The sequence below is a fragment of the Felis catus genome, chromosome D4 (genome assembly GCF_018350175.1).
Source record: "Felis catus isolate Fca126 chromosome D4, F.catus_Fca126_mat1.0, whole genome shotgun sequence".
Lineage (NCBI taxonomy): Eukaryota > Metazoa > Chordata > Mammalia > Carnivora > Felidae > Felis > Felis catus.
Genome location: NC_058380.1, coordinates 8,203,598 through 8,225,928, shown reverse-complemented (window position 1 = coordinate 8,225,928; position 22,331 = coordinate 8,203,598). Strand labels below are relative to the sequence as shown.

General features: G+C 39.9%; 1 protein-coding gene across 13 annotated transcripts in view; it reads right to left on the bottom strand.

Moving 5' to 3' along the window:
* The window catches only part of RFX3 (regulatory factor X3), a 295,498-nt gene that overhangs the window by 43,016 nt on the left and 230,151 nt on the right, over positions 1–22,331 (bottom strand). For all 13 annotated transcript variants that reach the window (XM_019815721.3, XM_019815723.3, XM_023243298.2 and 10 more), the window contains 6 exons: positions 19,568–19,689; positions 17,689–17,801; positions 13,147–13,262; positions 12,555–12,709; positions 8,539–8,636; positions 5,321–5,470 (listed from right to left, as the gene is read on the bottom strand). In XM_019815721.3, the coding sequence (XP_019671280.2) occupies positions 5,321–5,470; positions 8,539–8,636; positions 12,555–12,709; positions 13,147–13,262; positions 17,689–17,801; positions 19,568–19,689 (754 nt within the window). The remainder of the gene's footprint in view (positions 1–5,320; positions 5,471–8,538; positions 8,637–12,554; positions 12,710–13,146; positions 13,263–17,688; positions 17,802–19,567; positions 19,690–22,331) is intronic.

The window sequence follows — 22,331 nt, the reverse complement described above, 5'->3', positions numbered from 1 at the left end:
TCAGAATTACCTCCTAAGTATCACTTTCAAATGTTTTAAGTACACTAAGATAGAATTATAGAAAAACCTGAAAATACAAACAAGCACAAAGGAAAAAAATATTAACGGTATCTAAGATGTCAACGCTAAGAGCTAACTAAAACATGCTGATGTGTAAACCTTTCAAACTTTGCACATATGATATCTGCTGATGCATATATAAATACTTAGGGTAAAAAAAAAGGATCCTATTATACATTCTAGTAGAGATCCTGCTTAGTTTCACTTAACCTCCATATGATAACTGAATTTCCATGTAGGCAAATGTAGAGCTATATTTATTGTTGAATGACTGAATTTGCTGTAAGGCATGAATATGCTATTATTTACAGAAACAAGTCCATCGGTTCCAGTTTTTTACTATTAGGAAGAACGATGGAACCATCTCTCTTGAAACTATTATCTTTGCAAATTCTGCACTTACTCCTTTATGACAGAATTACATAAGAACAGCTAAGCTCCTTCAACACACCCTGTCAAATGACTCGGAAATTTTATATCAAGAGTCTTGGAGAGTACCCAGGGAAGGATTTAGGCATCAAGGAAAGGACTGGGAAGTTTGTTTTGGTTCTTTGCATTAATGTCCAAGCACTTTAAAAATTGTGGTGAAAAACACGGAACACATATCATCTTACCCATTTTTTAAGAGTGCAGTCTAGGAGTGTCAACCATCTGCTTTTTATTATGCAATCGATCTGCAGAACTTTTTCATCTTGCAAAACTGAAACTCTACACTCACTGTAGGAGGGGGTGTTTTCTGTTTGTTTGTGCCCTGAGAATAGGGGAGGATATCGCACTGGTATCTTTGGAGGAATTTCATTTCATTTCTTACCATAAATTCAAGCTCACTATCTACTTGGAAGTTAGCTGTAAGGAAAGACAGGATGATGGGGAACTGAAACCTAACTCAGACAAATAAAACCACAGGACATTGTCTGGCTTTTCAAATGACATTATACGCCATTTTACCACTCTGGAGATCGAAAACATACTGATAACAGAGTACGCTGTAAATATTCCCTTGTGAAACAATCTGGACATTTCAACTCTGTAAACGGCCAAAGCTAAGGGTGACCATTAGAGATGTTCTCAACTTACAAATAAATTATATCCAAAATGACGAGGAGTCGGTAGCTTCACAATCAGAATGTCTTTTAAATAAACAACCACAAGCGTATGCGATGAAACCGCATCAGGTCGACCTACCAAACCTACTTGCCCGTAATGCAGATGGAAAACTTACACATAAAAACGGTGCCATTGTAATGCTATCGATTCAATGAAACAGAAAATCAATAATGTGGTGGTAGAAAACTCATCTTGAACGCATGAGGAAAAGAAGATTTAATTAGGCGGGAATGCAGTGGTGATGAAGATTTATGGATATCCTGAAGGAAACCTGTTAGAACTTTCGAGCTCTTCGGAGCGTTATGTTATTTACACTGAAATGTAACCTCACTGTTTTACATTAAAGTCTCCTTGATGCAAGAGCCATCACCCCCACGGGTGTCCATGCTACTGAGGTCAATCTTGGAGGGGCAGGGACAACTTCCAGGTGAACAGGAGAGGGTGATAAAATCGGAATGAGAAACGGAAGAAGAAGGAGAACTCCAGGGGACTCTAGGAAAACCCAGCAAACCTCCAAACAGAAAAGGAAAGCCAGAAGGGAGTAGAGACGGAATGTAGCACCCTAAGAAGGAGATAACTGATTAAAACGAGGGTGCCAAGTAAGGGGTAGGGGGGCATGAAGGGCATGCCACTGTTGTTCCTGGTCCCCCGAGGAAAGGAAAGAGGATAGAGGGTAGAGGGTAGAGCATACACGTCCCAGCACTAATAACTGTCACGCAGACCCGGGAAAACTTGGGAGCTGAAAGCAGAGGAAGGGAAAAACGGAGCCTCAATTGGTGGGCAGAGGATGAGAAGAGAGGAGGTATAACCCACCATGTATATGCAAAGACGGTCTCAAGGTTGGCAGTTATAACCCAGAAGAACTCACTTGCATAAATACTTCATAGGGTTACAGATGCACAAATATTACAGAAAACCCTTCTCAGCTGTTTATTATTGGGAAGTATTCTTTTTTTTTTTTAAATGATATGCAAAAAGCATGTTATTTTACTTATTTTCCCTTTAAATTTATTTATTTAAACTCAAGTTAGTTAACATACAGGGTAGTCTTGACTTTGGGGGTAGAACCCAGGGATTCTCATCACTTACATATGACACTCAGTGTTCATCCCAACAAGGGCCCTCCTTAATGCCCGTCACCCATTTAACCCATCCCCCCACCCGCCTCCCCTCCAGCACCCCTCAGTTTGTTCTCTGTATTTAAGAGTCTCTTATGGTTTGTCTCCTTCCCTGTTTTCATCTTATTTTTCCTGGGGAATCATTCTTAAATATATTTTCTGCTATTGAACTTACATTACTTTTTGAAACTACAAGTTACCTTATTACTTCAACTTTTAAAGATACTTTTTAAAGTATCTTTTCTGAATGAAGATTTGAAAGAAACATTGTAGGATAAATTTTAAGGGAATATGAACTTATTCTCATGAAAATCAGCTGATGTAAATTTCAATGAACTATGTAAAGTCAATGGCTTTGCAAACCTGAGACAGTTTGCTCTTATGAACGTTTTATGTTTGCATGTGTGTATTTATATGTGTTAATACATAGATATATAGAAAGACACATCTTAAAAAAATTTTTCCCCATAACTAGGAGTTTGAGCTCAATCCATCAAAGTCAGAATGAACTTAACTAATTACTATGCCTTAGATTGAATCAAGCCCAAATACTACTTTTTGATATATTTAAGTAACGAAAATAGACCAGAACTGTGGATTAAAATTTCTAAGAAATGGGAGTCATTAATGGTTTATTTTTAAGCCAAAGTATTTTTTGTAAGTTTATCTATTTATTCTGGGGGGGGGGGGGGGGAGGGCAGACAGAGAATCCAAAGGCTGATGCGGGGCTCAAAATCCCTAACCATGAGATCATGACCTGAGCTGAAATGAAGAGTTGGATGCTTAACCGACTGAGCCACCCAGGTACCAGGTACCAGGGTGCCACCAGCACCCCAAGGTATTGATTTTCTTTAAGTTTTATCGAGATATAACTCACGTATCATATAATTCACTTGTGTACAGTATAGCATTCAATGGCTTCCCGTAGTACATTCACAGAACTGTGTACCCGTCACAATTTTAAGACGTTTTCATTTCCCCCTAGAGAAACCCCACACTTCTTGTGTCCTATGTCACCCTTCAATTCCCGGTCCCCCAAATCCAGGCAGTCATGGATCTTTCTGTCTCTTACAGATTTGTCTATTCTGCACATTTCATATAAATGGAATCATCCACTACGTGGTCCTTTGTGTCTGGGTTCTTTCCCTTAGCATAATATTTCCAAGGTTCATTCACACTGTAGCAGCCATCAGAACTTCATTTCTTATTATTGCTAATGATATTCCATTGGGTGGATATGCCCCACTTTGTTTATACTCTCAGGAGTGAACAGGCAGTGGGTTGTTGCCACTTTTATGCAGCAAACGTGAATAAAGCTGCCACAAATGTCCACAGACAAGTTTTATGTGGACACAATTTCCTTTCTCTCCGTAGGTACCTATGGGTGAAGTTGCTAAGTCATCTGGTAAAACTCCATGTTTAACCTTTTGAGAAACTGCCAGACCGTTTCCAAAGGGGCTCATCGTACGTTCCAATCAGTAGTGCGTGAGGGCTCCGATTATTCACCATGACCACAGAAGCGTGCCCTTCATCTTGCCCTCCATCTGACCTCTCGCACTACTTGTTTTCATCCGTAATCTCTTTCCTAGGGTAGCACAGTCCACCCTTAACTCCCTTCATTCTTTTTGTGATTACCCGTCTCATGATAGCCATTTTAGCGTGTGGGAAATAGTATCTCCTGTGGTTTTGACTTGCATTTCCGTGGTGGCTAATTACGTTAAGTATCGTTTCAGGTCCTTGTTGGCCACTGGTATATCTTCTTTGGAGAAATGGCTATGGAGGTCGCCACCCATTTTCTACCTGGGCCATCTTTTTATTATTGGGTTGTAATAGCTCTTTACATATTCCAGATACAATTCTTTTATCAGATATATAATGTGTAAAAATCTTCTCAATTCTTTTTTCAAATGTATGTATGTAAGTAGGTAGGTAGGTATTTCTATGTAATAATGATTTCAGGAGTAGAAAATTTCATCAATTCTTATCAGTTGTTGTTTCACTTTTTCTGCTGGTCTCTTGAAGCACAGAAGTTTTTGATTATGTTCAGTTTCTGCATTTCTTTCTTTTTTTGCTTGTACTTTGAGTGAGCAATGTACTATTTTTACATGGTAACAACTAGTTTCATCACCTTAGTATCTGAAATAAACTATTTGTGGGATTTCATAATATTCCTAAATTAGCTGTCTTTTTAAGTGTACCTTAAAGTACAAGTGAATAGTTTGATCACAATGTTCAAGTACGTTTTTTTTTGGACGAACAAAACAGTCAAACATCTTGCACCTAATTCCTTTCAAATGAACAAATATTTACCAGGCACTCTGAAATAGAATTTCTAAGTCTTCCTAGTTCTTTCAAGGGGGGGACTATTTTTTTTTAATGTTCATTTTTGAGAGAGAGAGAGAGAGAGAGAGCACAAGAGGGGGAGGTGCAGAGAGACAGGGGGACAGAGGATCCAAAGCAGGCTCTGAGCTGACAGCAGAGAGGCCGACACAAGCCTCAAACTCATGAACTGTGAGATCATGACCTGAGCCAAAGTTGGACGCTGAACTGAACCACCCAGGTGCCCCTCAAGGTGGGGCACTATTAAAAACACACACCTCTTGTATGTTACGGTGCAAAGGTCTTCATGTATTCCTACGTATGTCAACAATAATCTAAGGTAGGTATTATAAGGTGTGGAAGGGAAAGCCCAGAGCAGTTAAATAACTTGCCCACCGTCCCACAACTAGTAGCTAAAAGAGTTTAATCTCTTGCCTACCTGATTTCAAGGACTGTGAGCGTCCCTGCTCCATTAACTATCTAGCAAACCCTGCTGACATCTGTTCCCATCTAGTACTATAAATCTTAGCAGACTTTAACCACAAAACAGAGGAGCAGTGAAGTCTTGGCCAAGTCAAACTCTCATCTTGCAGGACAGTGTGGACATAGATGCCGTCTGTGCGTGGATGCGACTATGGAAACAAATACGACGATCCTCATGAAGAAGAATGAGGCGTCTTTCCTCAAAAGACCCATTTTGAAAGGAAACGGAGTACCTGGACATTGGCAAAGTCAACGCGGTTGAGGTCATTGAGCATCTGGTTGATCTGAGAAGTGTTCTGAAGCACTGCGCGAGCTGCCTGGGCCAGGTGATTGAGCGACGTGTATCTTCGCAGAGTCTGGGCAAAGGCACTTACAGCGGCGACCTGTAAAGAAATCCCATCAACATCGGGTAGTTGTGTCTCTCCAGAAAAAGAAACCACTGTAATCTTCAAATCTTTATTGCCCTGCCAAATTTTAAATGCTTCCTTCTGATACTTAGTTCAAGTCCATTTCGTGCGAGAGCTTACTTGTAAATTATAGCATTTAAATCTCTAAACTCAAGTATTATTTTCCTTTTGAGTAGGTAGAGGTCAACACTAAAACAAACTCCCATGTTCTTCGACATCTGGGTGCAGCACTAATTAAACCAGTCTTGCAGGAAATGACTTTGTCTAGGGAAGCAGGAAAAATGTTGCCTTTCGTTTCTTTTTTACTCTCTGTAGGACCCTCAACGACAAACTCTGTAAATACAATTTTTTTCTTTTTTTTTAGAAAACCAAACTATATAGCCTCACTTTTTTAAACGGATAAAAAAAAATAGACTCTTCAGAGCAATGCCATTCAGATTCACTCTTATCGCCTTTACTTTGTAGAAACCTGGGAAGTTTTCAGGTGAAACAAGAGTGTTCATAGCTTCTATCAGCAAATACATAGCCGATAAACTGATCAGACATAAGCAAAAATCTCAATCTATGTGCAAAGGCTATCCAGGATTTCTCCATTTGCCCCTCATCTACCTTCTATCCTTCTTCATTTCGCTCTGTGCCCAGGAAGACTACTCTGAATGGACTACATTAACCACTTTCCTTAAACTCTGGCTTCCAGTTGGGTTCGGCCAATGATAGACACTGGGAGGGGACACAAGGATAGGAAAAAAGAGAGTTGAGTTCAAAGTATGCATTCCCCTACAACCTCTGCTCTCTCCCTGTTTTGGCAAAGCCAGCTTTCCTGGTCTAAGACCACAGTCCTGGGTCGGGGGATGGGGGGGTGGGGTAGGCGGGGAAGGAGATGATCTCCTAAGGCCATAGCTTTTACCTCTTTCCCCTTCAGACCTAGGGATGCTCAGGACTTCTCACTATTGTTAGTCCTGGGGTGCTTCACCATTCCTCCGGGTTTTCTTAACTCTGTTTACACCTTTAGAAACAGACCCTTCTTAAATTTTTTTCAATTAATCTCCCTTTGGATATACCATTTGCTTCCTGCTGAGACCTTGAATAAAACAGGTACATTGAAAGATATCAAAAATAATGTCAAAAAAAAAAGTCTCAGTAAATATCTAAATCTCACGATCTCCTGGAAACTGACCACATGCAGAGGAAACCTAATGGGCATTTTACCATATTGATAGGAACGTATGGTAAGCCATTAAATCACGATGGGCACGTAAGCAGCAACTGATTAAATAGTCCATACTGGTGTTCCCAGGTCAAAGGATGCTGTGTTCTGATAGACGTTTCAGGACTACGTGGAACATGGGAGGAGTCACATTCTTTCAAAAAATAAGTCTTAACACTTTTTTTCCATTTCCGTGATTTATATTAACTGAGTACATCCTACGTGCCAGAAACCACGGTCAGTGCCTCACATATATTACCTTGTTTAATTCTTAGAACTATTATATTAGACACATGTTGTGACCTAAAGGGATTCTGTAGCTTGCTCAAGGTTACACAGAAACTAAGTTACAGTGATGGAGTATGTTTGATAGCAATGGCCAGTCATAACCTCATTATGCTCTTTCCTCTGTCACGGTAGATTATCTTCACTGAGGGAGTGCTCAGCTAAAAAAAAGGCTACACGTCACTGACAGCAGAAAAGCAGAAGACACCCTCCACCAAGGCAGGTCATCCAAATCGACTCTGGGGACCGATGAAATGGCCAATATGGCAGACCGCTACCACATTCGCTTCGGTAATACTGGGAAGGGAGGTGTTTTTAACTGTTTGAAGTATTGTTGTGACTATGACTGACTTCGCAAACGGGAAAGCGTTCCGGTAACCATCATAATCAAACAGCACCTCTTGTCTTTGTCCACCTCAATGTGGCACTCTAGAACTTTCAGCAATGATGGAAATGCTCTATGGAAATACTGCCAAATATTGTCGCCACTGGTCACGTGGGGCTATGGCCCACTGGAAACATGGCTAGTGTGACTGAAGAACTCAAATTTTAGTTTAATTTAAAGGTAAAATTCAAATTTAAGAAGTCAATGTGGCTATCCTTAATGCATGCATTAACAGCATAGCTCTAGAGCAGTAATCTAAGGTGGGAATACTGACAAAATGTTCCTTCAGTGTGTTTTATTTTTTTGCTTAGCTGTGTTTTGTTTTGTTTTGTTTTTTTCCTGCACACTGTAGAAAGTGTTATTGCAAATCTTAACTCAAAGCAGAAAGAACTGGGAGCTACTCGTGCTACCAACGAGACTTGCCAGCTACAAGAACTTCAATCTCTCAACTATGCCCCCAAATTGAAAGACAAGGTGTGTGGCTGAAGTCTGACAGTGGATACAGTCATTGAGAAAAAGCCATGAATGTAATTTTTGGTACAAAGTTTAGACAAAATCAGTCCCATCTTGCCAGAGGATATGTTCACAGATTAACCTAAAGTAGTAAGGTTAGGAGGAGACAAAGTGGAGATCAGGATTCATTTCTCTAGCTAAACAATCCACGTTCCTTATAAACACTGATCAATTATGAGACAGTTGCTCACTTTAAGAAATGACTACCTATTCACAAAAGCATTCCCCAGTGTTGAAAAAAATAAAACATGCTGAAAATCAAAAGAGTATCAATTTACATGAACGTTTCGCAATATAATGAGTATAGTTGGGGACTTCAAAAAGCTAAAACTCACTCAAATGGAAACTACTTAACATTCTAGGTGATCCTCTTTAATTTTTGAAATTAAGCAATCTGGAATATATACTTTGGAAAAAGAGCTTATAAATACACCGCACTTGAAATGATTCTCTAGTTTCTTTGAAAGGAGCATTATCAAACAACATCTCGTGTGAAAGTTCTTTATTACATGGTGATAAAGCAAAAATAAAAAATCGGTTTGAAAAGTTCAATATATTACGATACCAACACAATACAGAATAATTTTCTACATTGTACATAATACAGAACAATTTTCTAAATACAGAGGAAAAAGCAAAAACATAAAAACTTACCTTGGTTTGTATCATTCTCTGTGGGATATTGTTCATGGCATTGGAAAGCCAACCTTCAAGGCTTTTTGCAAAATTTCGAATGGCTTGGGTCAAGGCACCTAAATGTTAAAGAATAAAAGCAGAACGAAAAAGACACCAAAGAACATTAATCTTTATTCCAGGAGAAGAGAAAAAATGTGTATATGACATTTCAAATAACACAGAACTTATATTGCCCTCATTGACAAGACTTTTTAAACATTATTTCTAACTTGGAAAGCATCCAAGAATTGTATTTTGGGTTTGTTTTTTCTTTTAAAGCTATTTTTTTCCCAGATATTTATGACACTTTGTTGGGAAATGAAAACATTCAAACGTTTCTGCTTATAGCGACATATACCAGTTGTGAATATACTTAATGGAATTTTCTATCTTAAACGAGACACTCTTTCGTTAACAGATTTATGCTCAAAGGCTAAGTATTTTCTTTATAAATTCTTCATCTTGATTTGTTAAGCTCTTAATCAATTTTCCTTTCTTCAGTTAAAAAGAAAATATTGCACAGCTTTCTCCCTTCCTCTACATATCTATTCATGCCAGAACATATCATATTAGTTATCTGTTACTCTTGTTGAAAAGTAAGGAAAAAATTAAAATTGCCTGACTTGAAAATTTTGGATAACTATTCTCCATTTCACTTGGCAGGTAGAGATAAAAAGATCAATGTGATAAAATTGCTGTCACAGAGACCGGTATTCTTAAGATATTCCTAAAATAGTCCGTTCCATGTTCTTGATGAATCTGTTAAGACCTGAAAGAGGGCTGGGTCCCATGAGAGTAGTTTTTATAGTGGTCATAAAATGACTGGAAGCATCATCAGTTATCAGTAATGACTACAATTATTTTACAAGAAGGGACTGTCGTATAATAATAATAAAAAAAAAAAAAGACTTCTCTTGTTCAACAAAGTAATTCAGTCAATAGCATTTTACTTCATCTGTACCCAACGCTCCTCAGTGTAGGGGACAGTTTCAGACATTTAACAGATAAGTGTCTGAAACACCCACAACATGAAATTAACCTCTGTGGGTTCTCAATAATGTGGTAGGCATTCGAATTTGTAGTCTAGTCTAAGACACACAGAAGCTATGTTTTTCTCCAAGGCTACCAAGGATATTAATGTTAATGCTGGGATTAAATTCCTTGCTTTTTCTTCCTGTGCTCAAATGAGTCTGACATGCTTCTCTCTATGAGTTTTGGTAAAGCAGGGTTAGAAATAATTTAGCTTGCTCAAGTTGCTTGCGAAAGATACAAATGTCACTCTCCCAATCATAAAAACAACTGTTTTTTTTTTAAATCAGTTCTTTCACTGGTCAAATGATAGAACAGAGGTTCAAATGACTCGATTTTGATCAGGAAAAACACTCAAGAAGTATCGACTCTTAAACATGACAATCATCTACTGGAAACACGGACTTGGAAATTTCTAGAGAATGAATCTTGTGAAATTTCCAGAGCTTCCCACTTGAGCCAAAAAAAGAAAAAGAAAGAAAAATATTTTTCTGCTGTCTTATGTATTAGAACCATGGAGGGCAGGCATGAATGGAAATGAAAAAAGAGTGAAAAAAAATTAACGACCCTTTTTGAAACTCAGTAAAATTTTGTTCAAAATTCAACTTGGCTATCTGCATTTGCATGTTTTCTACTGTTAACATAGAACGCATTACTTGATCAGCATAAAAAAAAACCAAGAAGCAAGAAAAGTTACTTTAAAAAAAATATTTAGCATGGGTCTTGTTTCATCTGGACAAATTTCATGCTAGGGAAGATTATTAGAGAAAAAGATGTTTTGTATATCAAGTGACTGTAAGTTTTTGCTTTCTTGTACTACATGACATCGGGGGCCACCTTTACATACGCTCAAAATTGTACCTAAATGTTACTGGTTGAGTTCTTATGCAATTCTTACACTTCACTGTTTTTTCATTTTCAGATAAATGTATTTTAGAATATAGTAGCTTCAAGCTGACTTCAAATTAGTGTGATATGCAGACATTTTTTGGCTAAAAAAAGGAATCCCATCTGGACAGTAAACGGTAGAGTGAAGTACTTGTAGCCAGGAAAGTATAATTTTTAAAAATAAAATTAAGTTTGCTCTCTCTCTAGGGATTCATGTCAGATCAAATCGTGCATTCTGACTCTGACAACTTTTTCTCATGAATGGATGGTTTACAATTGAAAACGATTCCAAAGCTAACTTGTCTCAACCTGCTTGCGATTGATATTAAAAGGCACATGATCGGAAGATAGCTATTTAAGCTGTAATTTAAGTCGTATTTTCTTAAGTCTTGTTGCAGAATCAGAATTAAATCTCCAAATGTACTTTGGAGGGTAGCACATTAATGTCCCTGGTAACTTCACAGAAGCTATCAAACTAACGTCAGGTGAAAATTCCTGAAGTTGAGTTGTCTGCTAAATGTAGAGACAAACTTCTGGGCAGAAGAAACGGGTTTTCGAATCAAAATTTGCACAAAACAAAGGTCAAGTGTACTGTGCGCTTAAAATGATGAGGCGTAGAGTCAATTAAAATTGATACATGATTTAGTTTAGGAAACTGTTGACTTCACAAGTCTTCTGGTGCTAACAGAAGCAAAAGGCTTCAGAACTGTTTAAGATTATCACTCAGAGCACAGGGAGCAAGACAAAAACAAGGAAAATCAAGATTCTGGAACATAAATCAGTAGAGAATTTACACACTGCAATTTTCCATGACAGCGTCATTTTTAATCAATTGTCAGTCAGGAAGCTTGCTGCAGATAGAGTGGAAAATACTAGCAATTGACAAAAATGTGAGACAATGACAGTTGGATTTCTTTTTCCTAAACTTATTTCTATATAAACTTATGTGTGTTCGTTGATATTATATGTAAATGAGTATCTAAGCATATATTTTAAGATGGCGGGAAACAGGTGGAAAGCACGATCTTCCACTGTTTGTCATATTTAGAAAAAAAAGAGAATAGAAACATACACATGCTGATATCTTCACCTTGTCTTCTACAAAATCCCTCCTTCAATACTTTGTTAGGATTTAACATCAATCGCCTGGGAACAGTGTACTTGAAGCACATGGTTGCCAATTTCACAAGCTAAAAGACTGCTTTTACTTTATTCATGTCATTGCAGAGTGGAAATTCTGTCCCACTTCTTGACAAGTTAAGGTCACTAGTATGTGCTCGTCAAGGTGTTCGCATAAAATCATTTCAACTGCCTACCTCTCCCACAAGTATCCACGGTAGCATTTATATTGACACGTGCAGAAAATGACTTTGTTTGTTCCAAATATGCACCATCCCTTAAAAAAGGAATCCTAATTTATCTATGTAATTCCTACTTGCTTCATGGTGGGAATGCTCATGTAGTAATATATATATAGAGAGAGAGAGAAAGAGAGAGAGAGAGAGATTTTTCTCTCCAAATGCCAGTTAACCATTACTGTTAATGGAAACTGCATTTGTGGTTCTCAACGTGATGGAGGGTGACAAAGTAAATGCTTTTATACAGGAATTCAACTTTAGTGGAAACCAAGATGAATTCATTTCAAATCAAAAGCAACCACGAAGGAAGGAGGCTGGCCCCACAATTACAGATTTCATAAACTTTTGGCTTTCTGAAGGGAACTGTGTCCTTGGGGAGAATAATTTTTACAAGGTTGCCTGGCTTGGGAGTGTTCTGATAATAATTAGTCACTGATGGCTGTCACATCTTTAGGTTATCTTTTCTATTGAAAAGAAAATGAAAGATTGGAAAACAGATCGTGGTTTTTTTTTTTCCCCGTTCAACTACAGTTTTGCTCTAAGCTGCTTTCATTCAATATTCTTTTGTGTTGCATGGTTTTCTGTTTTTGTGTTTTTTTCTTTTATTTGGCAAATCGAAATGAGGTTAGAATCACCCTAGATCGCGACGTCGCTTCCCCAAACTTCTTGGGTGGAATGTATGAGAATAAAAGCATCCGTACTTGTCTGCATTTAACTTACTAGGAATAGGTCTAAGCACGTCGGGGATGAGAATCTCCACCAAAGCCTGGTACATCCCATGGTCACAGTTACACATCCATTTCAGGATAGACTCATGTTTGCACAGAGTTATCAGCTTTGCTTTCGGAAGTCGACTTTCTATTTCACTCAGATTGCTGGTGTGAATAAATGTAGCAAATGAACAGATGGCAAATGAGGATAAAAAAGAAAATGGACTTTAAAAATAGTTTTAGTTTATCAAATATTACTGAGGTTAGCACTATACCACCATTGCACTGGTTCCGTACGGCTGGATACATATAACACGCCCCCAGAGCTGCCTGTGCACGTTAATGCTTTCTGACGGCATGAGAGGCAGGTATGATACTAATTCCATGAGGATGAAACAGCTCTACCGCAGTCCCCCAAATCAATAAAAATGGGAGCTACCACACACACACCGAAACCTCCAGAGAGCACTTTGTGGTTCATTTCTATCCATTCATTTAATGTTATCACGTAAGGTTCACAACTGGTATACATATCTCTCGTTTATTAGCTGTGACATCTACTCGGCCATGAAAATGAATTGGAAAAGCATATTGATTCTGACCTTGATTCGGTGATGGTAGTGCCGTCGGTTGGAGTAGAGGGAGAATAGCGCCAGAACGTTTGCCACAGTTTTTCTATCAGGCTAAACTGAAGATTCACGACAACGTCCAATATTGCCTAAAAAAAGAAAACGGTTATATCCGCGTTACCTTAGGATGCTTCTCAAGGGGACGTGCGAAGAGCGCGTTACGTGTCGGGATGGCAGTGGTGAAGACACCTGTGGGTTCGTAAGCTATACGGTGAATGTGGAGTAAATTTTGCCAATGGAAGGCAAACAGAAGAGCTCGGGCAGGGAGAACATAACGTCTGGAAAGACTGACGGGATGGCGTGTATTCCTCCAATAGTGGCCTCGTATCGTATCCCAGCCTTGCTTTACCTCTCTTTGTTCTCCTTAACTCCCCTTCCTCTCCATTTTCTTCTCTTGCTTTTCTTTCATTCCTTCACACACGGCTTCCTTCGGCTTCCAGGGCCGCTGCCACTCTTCCTATTCTCAGACCCAAAGGGCACACAACAAAGATGCGATTCACACCAGTCCCCAGAGGGTTGGGTGTGTTCCCGGCCGTCAAAGATGGCGGAAGCAAAGGGTGTGGAGCTGCTTGGGCCTGGTGGACAGAGCCAAGGCTAAATGGGCCTGTCTAGGGCGGCTGACTAGGATTCCGGAGTGTTCCCAGGCAACCAGAGTCTGGACCAGGAACTACAATGACAATGGCCTTCAGAGGACAGCACCTGTCTGGACAGAATAAGGGTACCTCTGTGGTCAAGGCACACCTGCATCTCAATCCTCCCTCGGCTTACTCCCTTCAGAGAGGGGCTTTAAGACCATCCCCTTTTCTGACCTTGGGGGCAGGAGCCGCATCCTCCTCCTCCTTCATTTTATCTCCCAGAACCATTTCCCAGCTGCATCAAAGATGCTTTTTTTTTTTTTTTTTGATGATGCTAAAATTTGCCCCCTTCATTAAATTTTGATGATCAGGTTTAATTTCACCCTGCCATGGCAATTAGTTTATAAATTCGTCTTCAGATAAAAGCAGTCACAAAACCAAAGAATCACTTGTTTGTGCAAAGAACATGTGATTCTGTGATTATTTTGAGCATAAAAGACAGAAGTCATCAGCATAATGTGTTTGATGCTGGCAGTACTGAGAACCAGGACAGGTAAAACAGGCCCGTCGAGATCTACAGACTTCACAGAAGCAGAGAGACAACAGGGGGCGATCAGGAGAGTCCGTCTGGGTATTTGAGGCAAACAGAGGAAACTGTAACCACAATTCTGTAGTCTCCGCCACCTGTGTCGATCTGGCCCTACACAGGATACGGAGAATAACTGTCCTTCTATATAAACACACTGAGACCAATTCAAATGTGAAGCAAAATACGTTTGAGGGCATGTTCTGGTAAGCAGTAGGGAATGTTACACGTCATTGCATAATGAAGACGGAGGGAAGGGAATGAATGAATGAACACACTCCTCACCCTATGATACTAAGAACAATTAAGATGCAAGTATAAGCCTTGACAGTGAAAGACAGATAGATGTCCCTCTTCCCAGGCAAAAATGTTCTCAAGAGACAAATTATTAAACTGCTCTCCCAACTGTACCGTGGGCACAGTCTAAGAGATATCTACTAACAAAACAACTACTGGGGCGCCTGGGTGGCGCAGTCGGTTAAGCGTCCGACTTCAGCCAGGCCACGATCTCTCGGTCCGTGAGTTCGAGTCCCGCGTCAGGCTCTGGGCTGATGGCTCAGAGCCTGGAGCCTGTTCCCGATTCTGTGTCTCCCTCTCTCTCTGCCCCTCCCCCGTTCATGCTCTGTCTCTCTCTGTCCCAAAAATAAATAAATGTTGAAAAAAAAATTAAAAAAAAAAAACAACTACTAACATCATATATAATACCTAGGTATCTCTATCTATGAGAACACTAAATTTTAGGGGCGCCTGGGTGGCTCAGTTGGTTAAGCATCCGACTTCAGCTCAGGTCATGATCCCACAGTTCGGGAGTTCGAGCCGCGTGTCGGGCTCTGTGCAGACAGCTCGGAGCCTGGAGCCTGCTTCGGATTCTGTGCCTCCCTCTCTCTCTGCCCCTTCCCTGCTCACATTTTGTCCGTCTGTCTCTCAAAGATAAGTGAACATTAAAAAAAAAATTTTTTTTAAATAAAAGAACACTAAGCTTGGAAAAAAATTTACTGCTACAGCAGCTTGTGTAGAAAATTATACCTGCTCCTTACATAACAAGTGATACTTGTGAAATATCTTTGATTAACAAATCATGAGAATTCCAAATAAAATAGGGATATTAGTCTTTGTTAAAAACATAAATTGTACAGTCGGGGCGCCTGGGTGGCTTGGTCAGTTAAGTGTCTGACTTCGGCCCGGGTCATGATCTCATGGTTTGTGCGTTCAAGCCCTGCATCGGGCTCTGTGCTGACAGCCCGGGGCCTGGAGCCTGCTTCAGATTCAGTGTGTCCCTCTCTCTCTGCCCCTCCCCTCCTCATGCTTTGTCTCTCTCTGTCTCTCAAAAATAAATAAACGTTGAAAAAAATTTTTTAAAAAACATAAACTGTACAGAATATGAAAAAATAACGCAAGTAAAGAATTCAGTGCATCTGAAATGCAGTCTCTCCAAATTAAATAATTTCAAATAATTCTTTTGAAAAGGACATTCCCATCAGCCTCACTTGGGACATTTTTACAAGTGAATAAAACATTTTATCATTTGTCCACCCACTTTCAAATACGTTCAGACTGAAATATACAGGCAGATGTATTTTTAAATAATCTTTATTGTACTGGTTTCGGGCAGGTGACTATTTACAGGAGAGGAGACGAGACTGAGACACCTGTACTGCAAAAGTCTGGAAGTCTGACATGAAAAAATAATCACGATTCTTCTTTTCCATACCTGCCGCCATGTCTCCCGAGAAATGGCGTGAACGTTTGTAACTCTGCGAAAACATGGGGATCATTCTATGGACCGCCATTCCCCACATACACTGATTACCATACCCATCCATCTCTCTTCATAGAGACTATTCCCGGATGCTGGTAGGCCAGTGAAATTTTTGTGATCCTGAAGATACTTTCGTCTCTCACCTTACTGGTGGAGCTTTTCACTTGGAATAAGCTTCCCGTACACTCCTTAGTAATACAAAGGATCGTGCTCCAACTTGTAGTTTGAACAAAGAGAAACTTCAAAAGAATCTAAATTATATTTGTGAGGGTTGGGTTGCTTTAAGAAGGAGTCACCTGCACACAGAGAGGTGAGAAGTTGTCTAGAGAATCTTTACCTAAAAATCTTGAGTGAATATATGTGATATTTATGTACAAAGAAAGAATTTTTTTCTAGACACATAAGCCTCCTCCAGGAATTCTTCCAGGTTGGGAGAATTCTTTCGAGTGTAGTCAGATGGATACTAAGCGTCTTTATCATGCCAACAAATGTTGGGAACAAAGAGAGAACTTGCCCTTGGTTGTTAATGATCTAGCACCCTTGACAAGCACTCGGATTCACTCAAGCGGTTGGTATTTCTGGAGTGGGAAAGAAATCTGGGAACGCTGTGAGCTGAGACTTCTCACTGCATACTGCCTCGTCCGCAGTCAGGAGGGCTGTCCGTGAAAGGCAAGGGAACATCTTCTACTCCTGAGCAGATCACAAATAGCCCTGGAATAAAGCCACTTAAGTTCTAAACAGACGCCTCTTTCAAAAAGAGAGGCACTTAAGACGATTCTTACGGCGATCCCTTACGCCCTTTCCACCAGGTGAGCTACATTAACCCGCTGTCCTGGAGACAACGAGCCAGTTGCAATGGGGCACACCACCAAAAGGAGGTGAAGCAGGGATGGAAAATACCAAGAGAAACGTTAAGTAACCACAAAAACAAAACAAAACTAGAGCCTCATGAATCCTTGGAAGGAACACCTAAAGCGCTTCGCTAAGCATTTCTAGAAAATACTTTTTTTTTTTTTTTAAGTTTATGTATTTATTTAAGTCACGTCTACACCCAACACGGGGCTCGAACTCACGCCCCTGAGATCAAGAGTCACACGTTCCTGGAAGAGTCACATGTTCCACATCCTGGAACTTACTCCTCATTAGTACACTTAGAAGTGTCTGTTCTTTTTAATGGCGGCACAGAATTCTGCTCAAGAGACCGTATGTACCGTGTTTTATTCAGTTCCCTTGTAGATGTGGACGCTCCAACCAATCTTTTGCGCTGAAAGCCGTAATGCAATGAGTTCCTTGTACACTTATGTCTTCACCCAGGTGGCATACTTTGTCGGGTGAGTACCTAGAGGTGGTGGAATTGCCACGTCTAAGGATTCAGACTAGGAAAGGCTAAGGAGACGGAGAGTAAAACATATTCTAGTTTTCTTGCGTCCATCATTTCTTCAGGCGGAGACCGGAAGAAAGAGGAGTTTCTCAGTGTTCAAAGATACATGAACTAACTTTACCTGTCCTCTAGGAATAAGCTTGATTATTTTAGTTTAGCAAGTTGTCTGGCAAAAATGTTAGCGTGCGTTCATACTGCGTTTGAAAAAACTTACCTCACAGTGCTCTCGATAAAGACTCTGCAGTGACTTGATATCCTCAAAGGTAGTACCATCTGGCAGAGAAGAGATTTCAACTTCTCCAAACTCTGGAAGTGCTCGAGATGCATCTGTTGCCATGACAACACAACAGAAAAAAAAAAAAAAACCTCTCATGGATTGTGCCAATTACAGATTAATGAGGGAAAATTTAAGAAGACTAAAAAAAGGAAAAAAAAAAAAAACCATAAAGGCCAGAGGTCCAACGATGGAAGAACTTCTCATAGTAGTACGTTTCAAACAAAATGTAGCAACAGCATGAGTGGAGGGGAATTGAGGAGGCACTGAAAAATTGTGGAGGAACTAAATTTTCACTACGATTATACTAGAAATAACATACCATAATGTCTCTCAACATAGGGCCTCTACTAAAAGAAAAATATCTCGAGCTGGTCAGTATTGGTTTTAGTTATTATTGTGTCGTGTTACTTAGGAATATAAAAACTAAACGTAGCTTTAAACTCAGTAGGCTCATACTTCTTATAACATCATAAACTAAAAGAGCTACGAAATGAACACACATAAAACTACAAAAATAACATTAAACTTAACAACATTAATTTGATATGATGGACGAGACTGCTGTCCTATCACGAAATTCCCGCTCGCAACATGAATACGGTATTGACTGCCGTGGCCTAGAACTTTTGAGTTTGACAGGCCTATACCAACATGTCCTTGGTGGGGCTGATTCTCCCATTATTATCCTGTATTCAAAGCTGTGGAACCTTCCTCCACAAAGCACTGGGACGTCATTTAGCCTTCCCTTGGGATGAATTACATAATTTATGTAATTTACCTAGCAAGTCTCTCCCTGTTCTTTTCTCATTAGCTCTGGACAATTCGTGCAATGCACTTCGGTGCCTGCTTTATCCTAAATTCAAATCCAGATGCGCAAACGAAAACTGCACAACGGTTTTCGTTCTACTCTTCTAGATAATCCAGAAGACGCTCCTATTATAATTTTTTTTTTTTACAGATTCTAATTGAAATAAAAACAAAGTAAAAAAAAAAATCAAAATTCTCGTTGAGAGCTCAGGCTCTCCAGAATACACGTGACGACTCCAGTTTGAGAAACGCTGCCGTAACGCTTTCAACATCAGTATCTACTCTGCCCTGAGAGGCCTTGTGAATTGTTTGTCAGAAAGTCCACATCGACAAGTATACACACGCCACAGACTCACACACACGCAAACTCTTTGCTGGCTTCTGTCTGTCTTGATCTGCTGCACGGACACTATGTGTTTTCATCTCGACAAGAGTTGTCAGTTAAAGTGCCATGTTTTGCACGTCTAGCTATCACAGGAATATGCGGAATGTTCCAATTCCTAACTCTTTAAGTAATAAGAAACACGGACACCATCCACAAAATTACAAGAATAGGACAGATTGTGATTAGTTTGAATGAACAGCTTACTTTTCCAAAGTTTCTAGCAATTTTGTTTTTTTTTCTAATCTGAGCCTATGCGTTTGCAACGTTATCGGCAGGCAATGAGAATTCTTGTTGGTACTTGAAGTAAACTACTGAAAGTGGACACAACGCAATTTTCATCACAAAAACCCCATGAGTACAAATTCTGCAAGACGAGGTCACGGCTATGAGCCTTTCATTCATAGGCACTTAGAAGTCCTACGCAGCTTGAGATTTTTTACAAGCTCTCGGGAACATGAGAAAGTAGAAATGATCTACAGCTATCATAGGATATACACGGAGACACACAAATCTTTCTGTGTAATTAACATCTGTAATAGACACAGCACTTGGAGAAAACACTAGTATTGTTCTCTTCTTTTCAACATGCTAATAGCAACTAATACGCATTACACCTTAACATACCTAAAAACTGTTGATGATGTTGACTTTGGGCAATTACAGTTTGCTCAACAGATGTGCCTGTCTGTTGACCACTTCCTGTGAAACCATCTGCAACCCCATCCACTTTCTGCATAGGCTTGTACCTAAAATATTAGATGGGAAAAAACAAATAGACCAAATTATTCCTTGTTGGTTATGTACTACACAAAACTCCCACGGCATTCAATTTTATTCTATCTTCTGTAATGTCTCATGATAGTTGTCGGATGAATTCTCAAAAAGTTCGGGCGAAGAAATTTTTTTCAATTGTGAAAAGAAAAAGGAGAAGGGAGGGGGCTTAGGAGAGGGACCAGTTTTTGAAAATTCAGAAATTGAAGAACAAAAAGAGTTACGAGGTATTTCTCTGGACAGCAGTAGCAAAGGTGCCCACGGTTAAGTGCAGTCTGAACGTGACTCTTAATGGCCAATGGATCAAGGCGAAAACTTTTTAAATACGTTGGGACTTTAATCTGAAACAAGATCGAGGAGCTGGGGCCTGAGAAACGTTAACGAAGGGCTTTCAATTAAAAGTATCTCTCAAACAGGATTCAGCCTACAAACTCTACCATACTCATTTTCGTATTTCCTGAAGTCTCCCATGCATCTCAAGACATCCATCCCCAACAACCCCTATCCTCGTCTGCAAATGCAAAGACCGTAAGCATCAGCTTGTAGCAAAATAAATGCAAGGTTCCATCTACAAAGTAGGTTAGCAAATTAAAATAAATAAAAAGCATCAAAGTCTGCTACAGTTATGCATTTATGTTCAGGTCCTACTTTTATACAAACTCATGAACTCTCTTGCTAAGACACAGCAAACAGGCTCCTGCACGGGAGAGAAGGAGAAACTCCTCGGAGAGAAACAGCACACATGAAAATCAGCCCGGGTGAGTCTCTTAAGACGGGCAAATACAAAATAAGAAAAGAAGCAGCAACTGTAATTTCTTCTTTTTCTAAGATTTCAATTGTTTTCCTTCATTTAGAAATTCAGAAAAACAGATAACCCTAAGCCAAAAAATGAAAATCGACAATAAGCTTATTACCTAGAGATAACATTCACTTTATGTTTCTCCTCCCATTTTTCCCCATTTCTGATTATATTTCTAAACAAAACCACCTAATGTTCTCTCCACCCAGACACTTCACTCTTACAAGTCAACTGCACCACTGGTATGGAATTACTGTGAATAACAACGTCCCCGGTACATAAGCAAGATATGCGCACAGGCACTGGCACTGGGTGACAGATACGAAATGAACAGACATCGCACAAACTAAGGGTCGGGCAGCGTTAGGAAATGATTCCATCTTGAATGTTATTAATGAGCACTTAGATAAACAAACCTTCCCAGAAACAAACTGTAATCCCTCCTAATGACATTTGCGTTCATTTCTTAGGCGACAGTCTCTCACAGAGAACTACGAAAAGCAAACAAAGTCAGAAGACGAACAGGGTAGGAAACTGACTTCATCCGTGTTGGCCCTGTGCCACCAAAATGTGGATTGTTATTCTGTAAGGACATCAAACAACTCAAACCGATCCTTTTATTTACCGGGAGAAAAAAAAAAAGAACTCAAAGTACTTCTGCGTTGGGGAAAATGTGTTAGAAGTGTCACTTATGAAAAAAATGGAATGTTTTGATTTTTCTTCTTCCTTAAAAAATTATCGTGGAGAAGCAAAAACAAAAAAAAAAAAAACAAAAAAAAAAACAAAAAAAACCCACAAGACTTTGTGAGACAAGTACTTTGAGTACTTGTGTGGGAAAGCAGTTGCCAACCATTCTGTTCTGGAAGATGTGAATGATTTTATCCTTAGGGAAGTTTCTCATCCTCTTTAATCCATTCCAGGTTTCCCTTGATTTTAGCCCCGGCTTTTAGAGCTACGAAATTTTGTACCACTAATACAAGAGGCAAAAACCGTTTAACCGTGTTTCTTCCTTTAAGTTAATGGAGTTTGGGATGCAGGGAGTTAACAGACAAGAGGTTAAAAGGATCTGAATGATTTCCCCTGCAGAAGAGAAAATGGAAATATTTCCTATCAATTTCAACTACATTAAACTTAACAGAGGATTGGAGAGTAATTAGGAGAGTTTGCCTGGCTATGCTTTAGCAAGCTTCCTTTGTCCTGCACAGCACCTAGTACACCACGGATGTTGTGTAGGCACAAATGTCAAGGATAAGTATAAAAGGAAATGATGTTGGGGCGCCTGGGTGGCTCAGCCGGTGAAGCGTCTGACTTCGGCTCAGGTCATGATCTCACGGCTTGTGAGTTCGAGCCCCGCATTGGGCTCTCTGCCGTCAGTGCAGAGTCCGCTTTAGATCCTCTGTCTCCCTCTCTCTCCCTGCCCTTCCCCTGCTCACGCTCGCTCGTGCTCTCTCTCACAAAAATAAACATTAAAAAAAAAAAGAAAGAAATGATGTATATTCCTGTGGGACCGAAAGTTTTCAGAGGACAGACGACGCTGTGTCGCCATCTACTTGCACATAGTACTTGTCAAGCCTGAAGCCCGCAGGCAGAATGATCTGCTTCCTCAGAAAGATGGACACAGAGGAAGTTCGTAAGGGGAAGGAACACATATGGTATTTTAAATAAGCATCCAATGGGGCGCCTGGGTGGCGCAGTCGGTTAAGCGTCCGACTTCAACCAGGTCACGATCTCGCGGTCCGTGAGTTCGAGCCCCGCGTCGGGCTCTGGGCTGATGGCTCAGAGCCTGGAGCCTGTTTCCAATTCTGTGTCTCCCTCTCT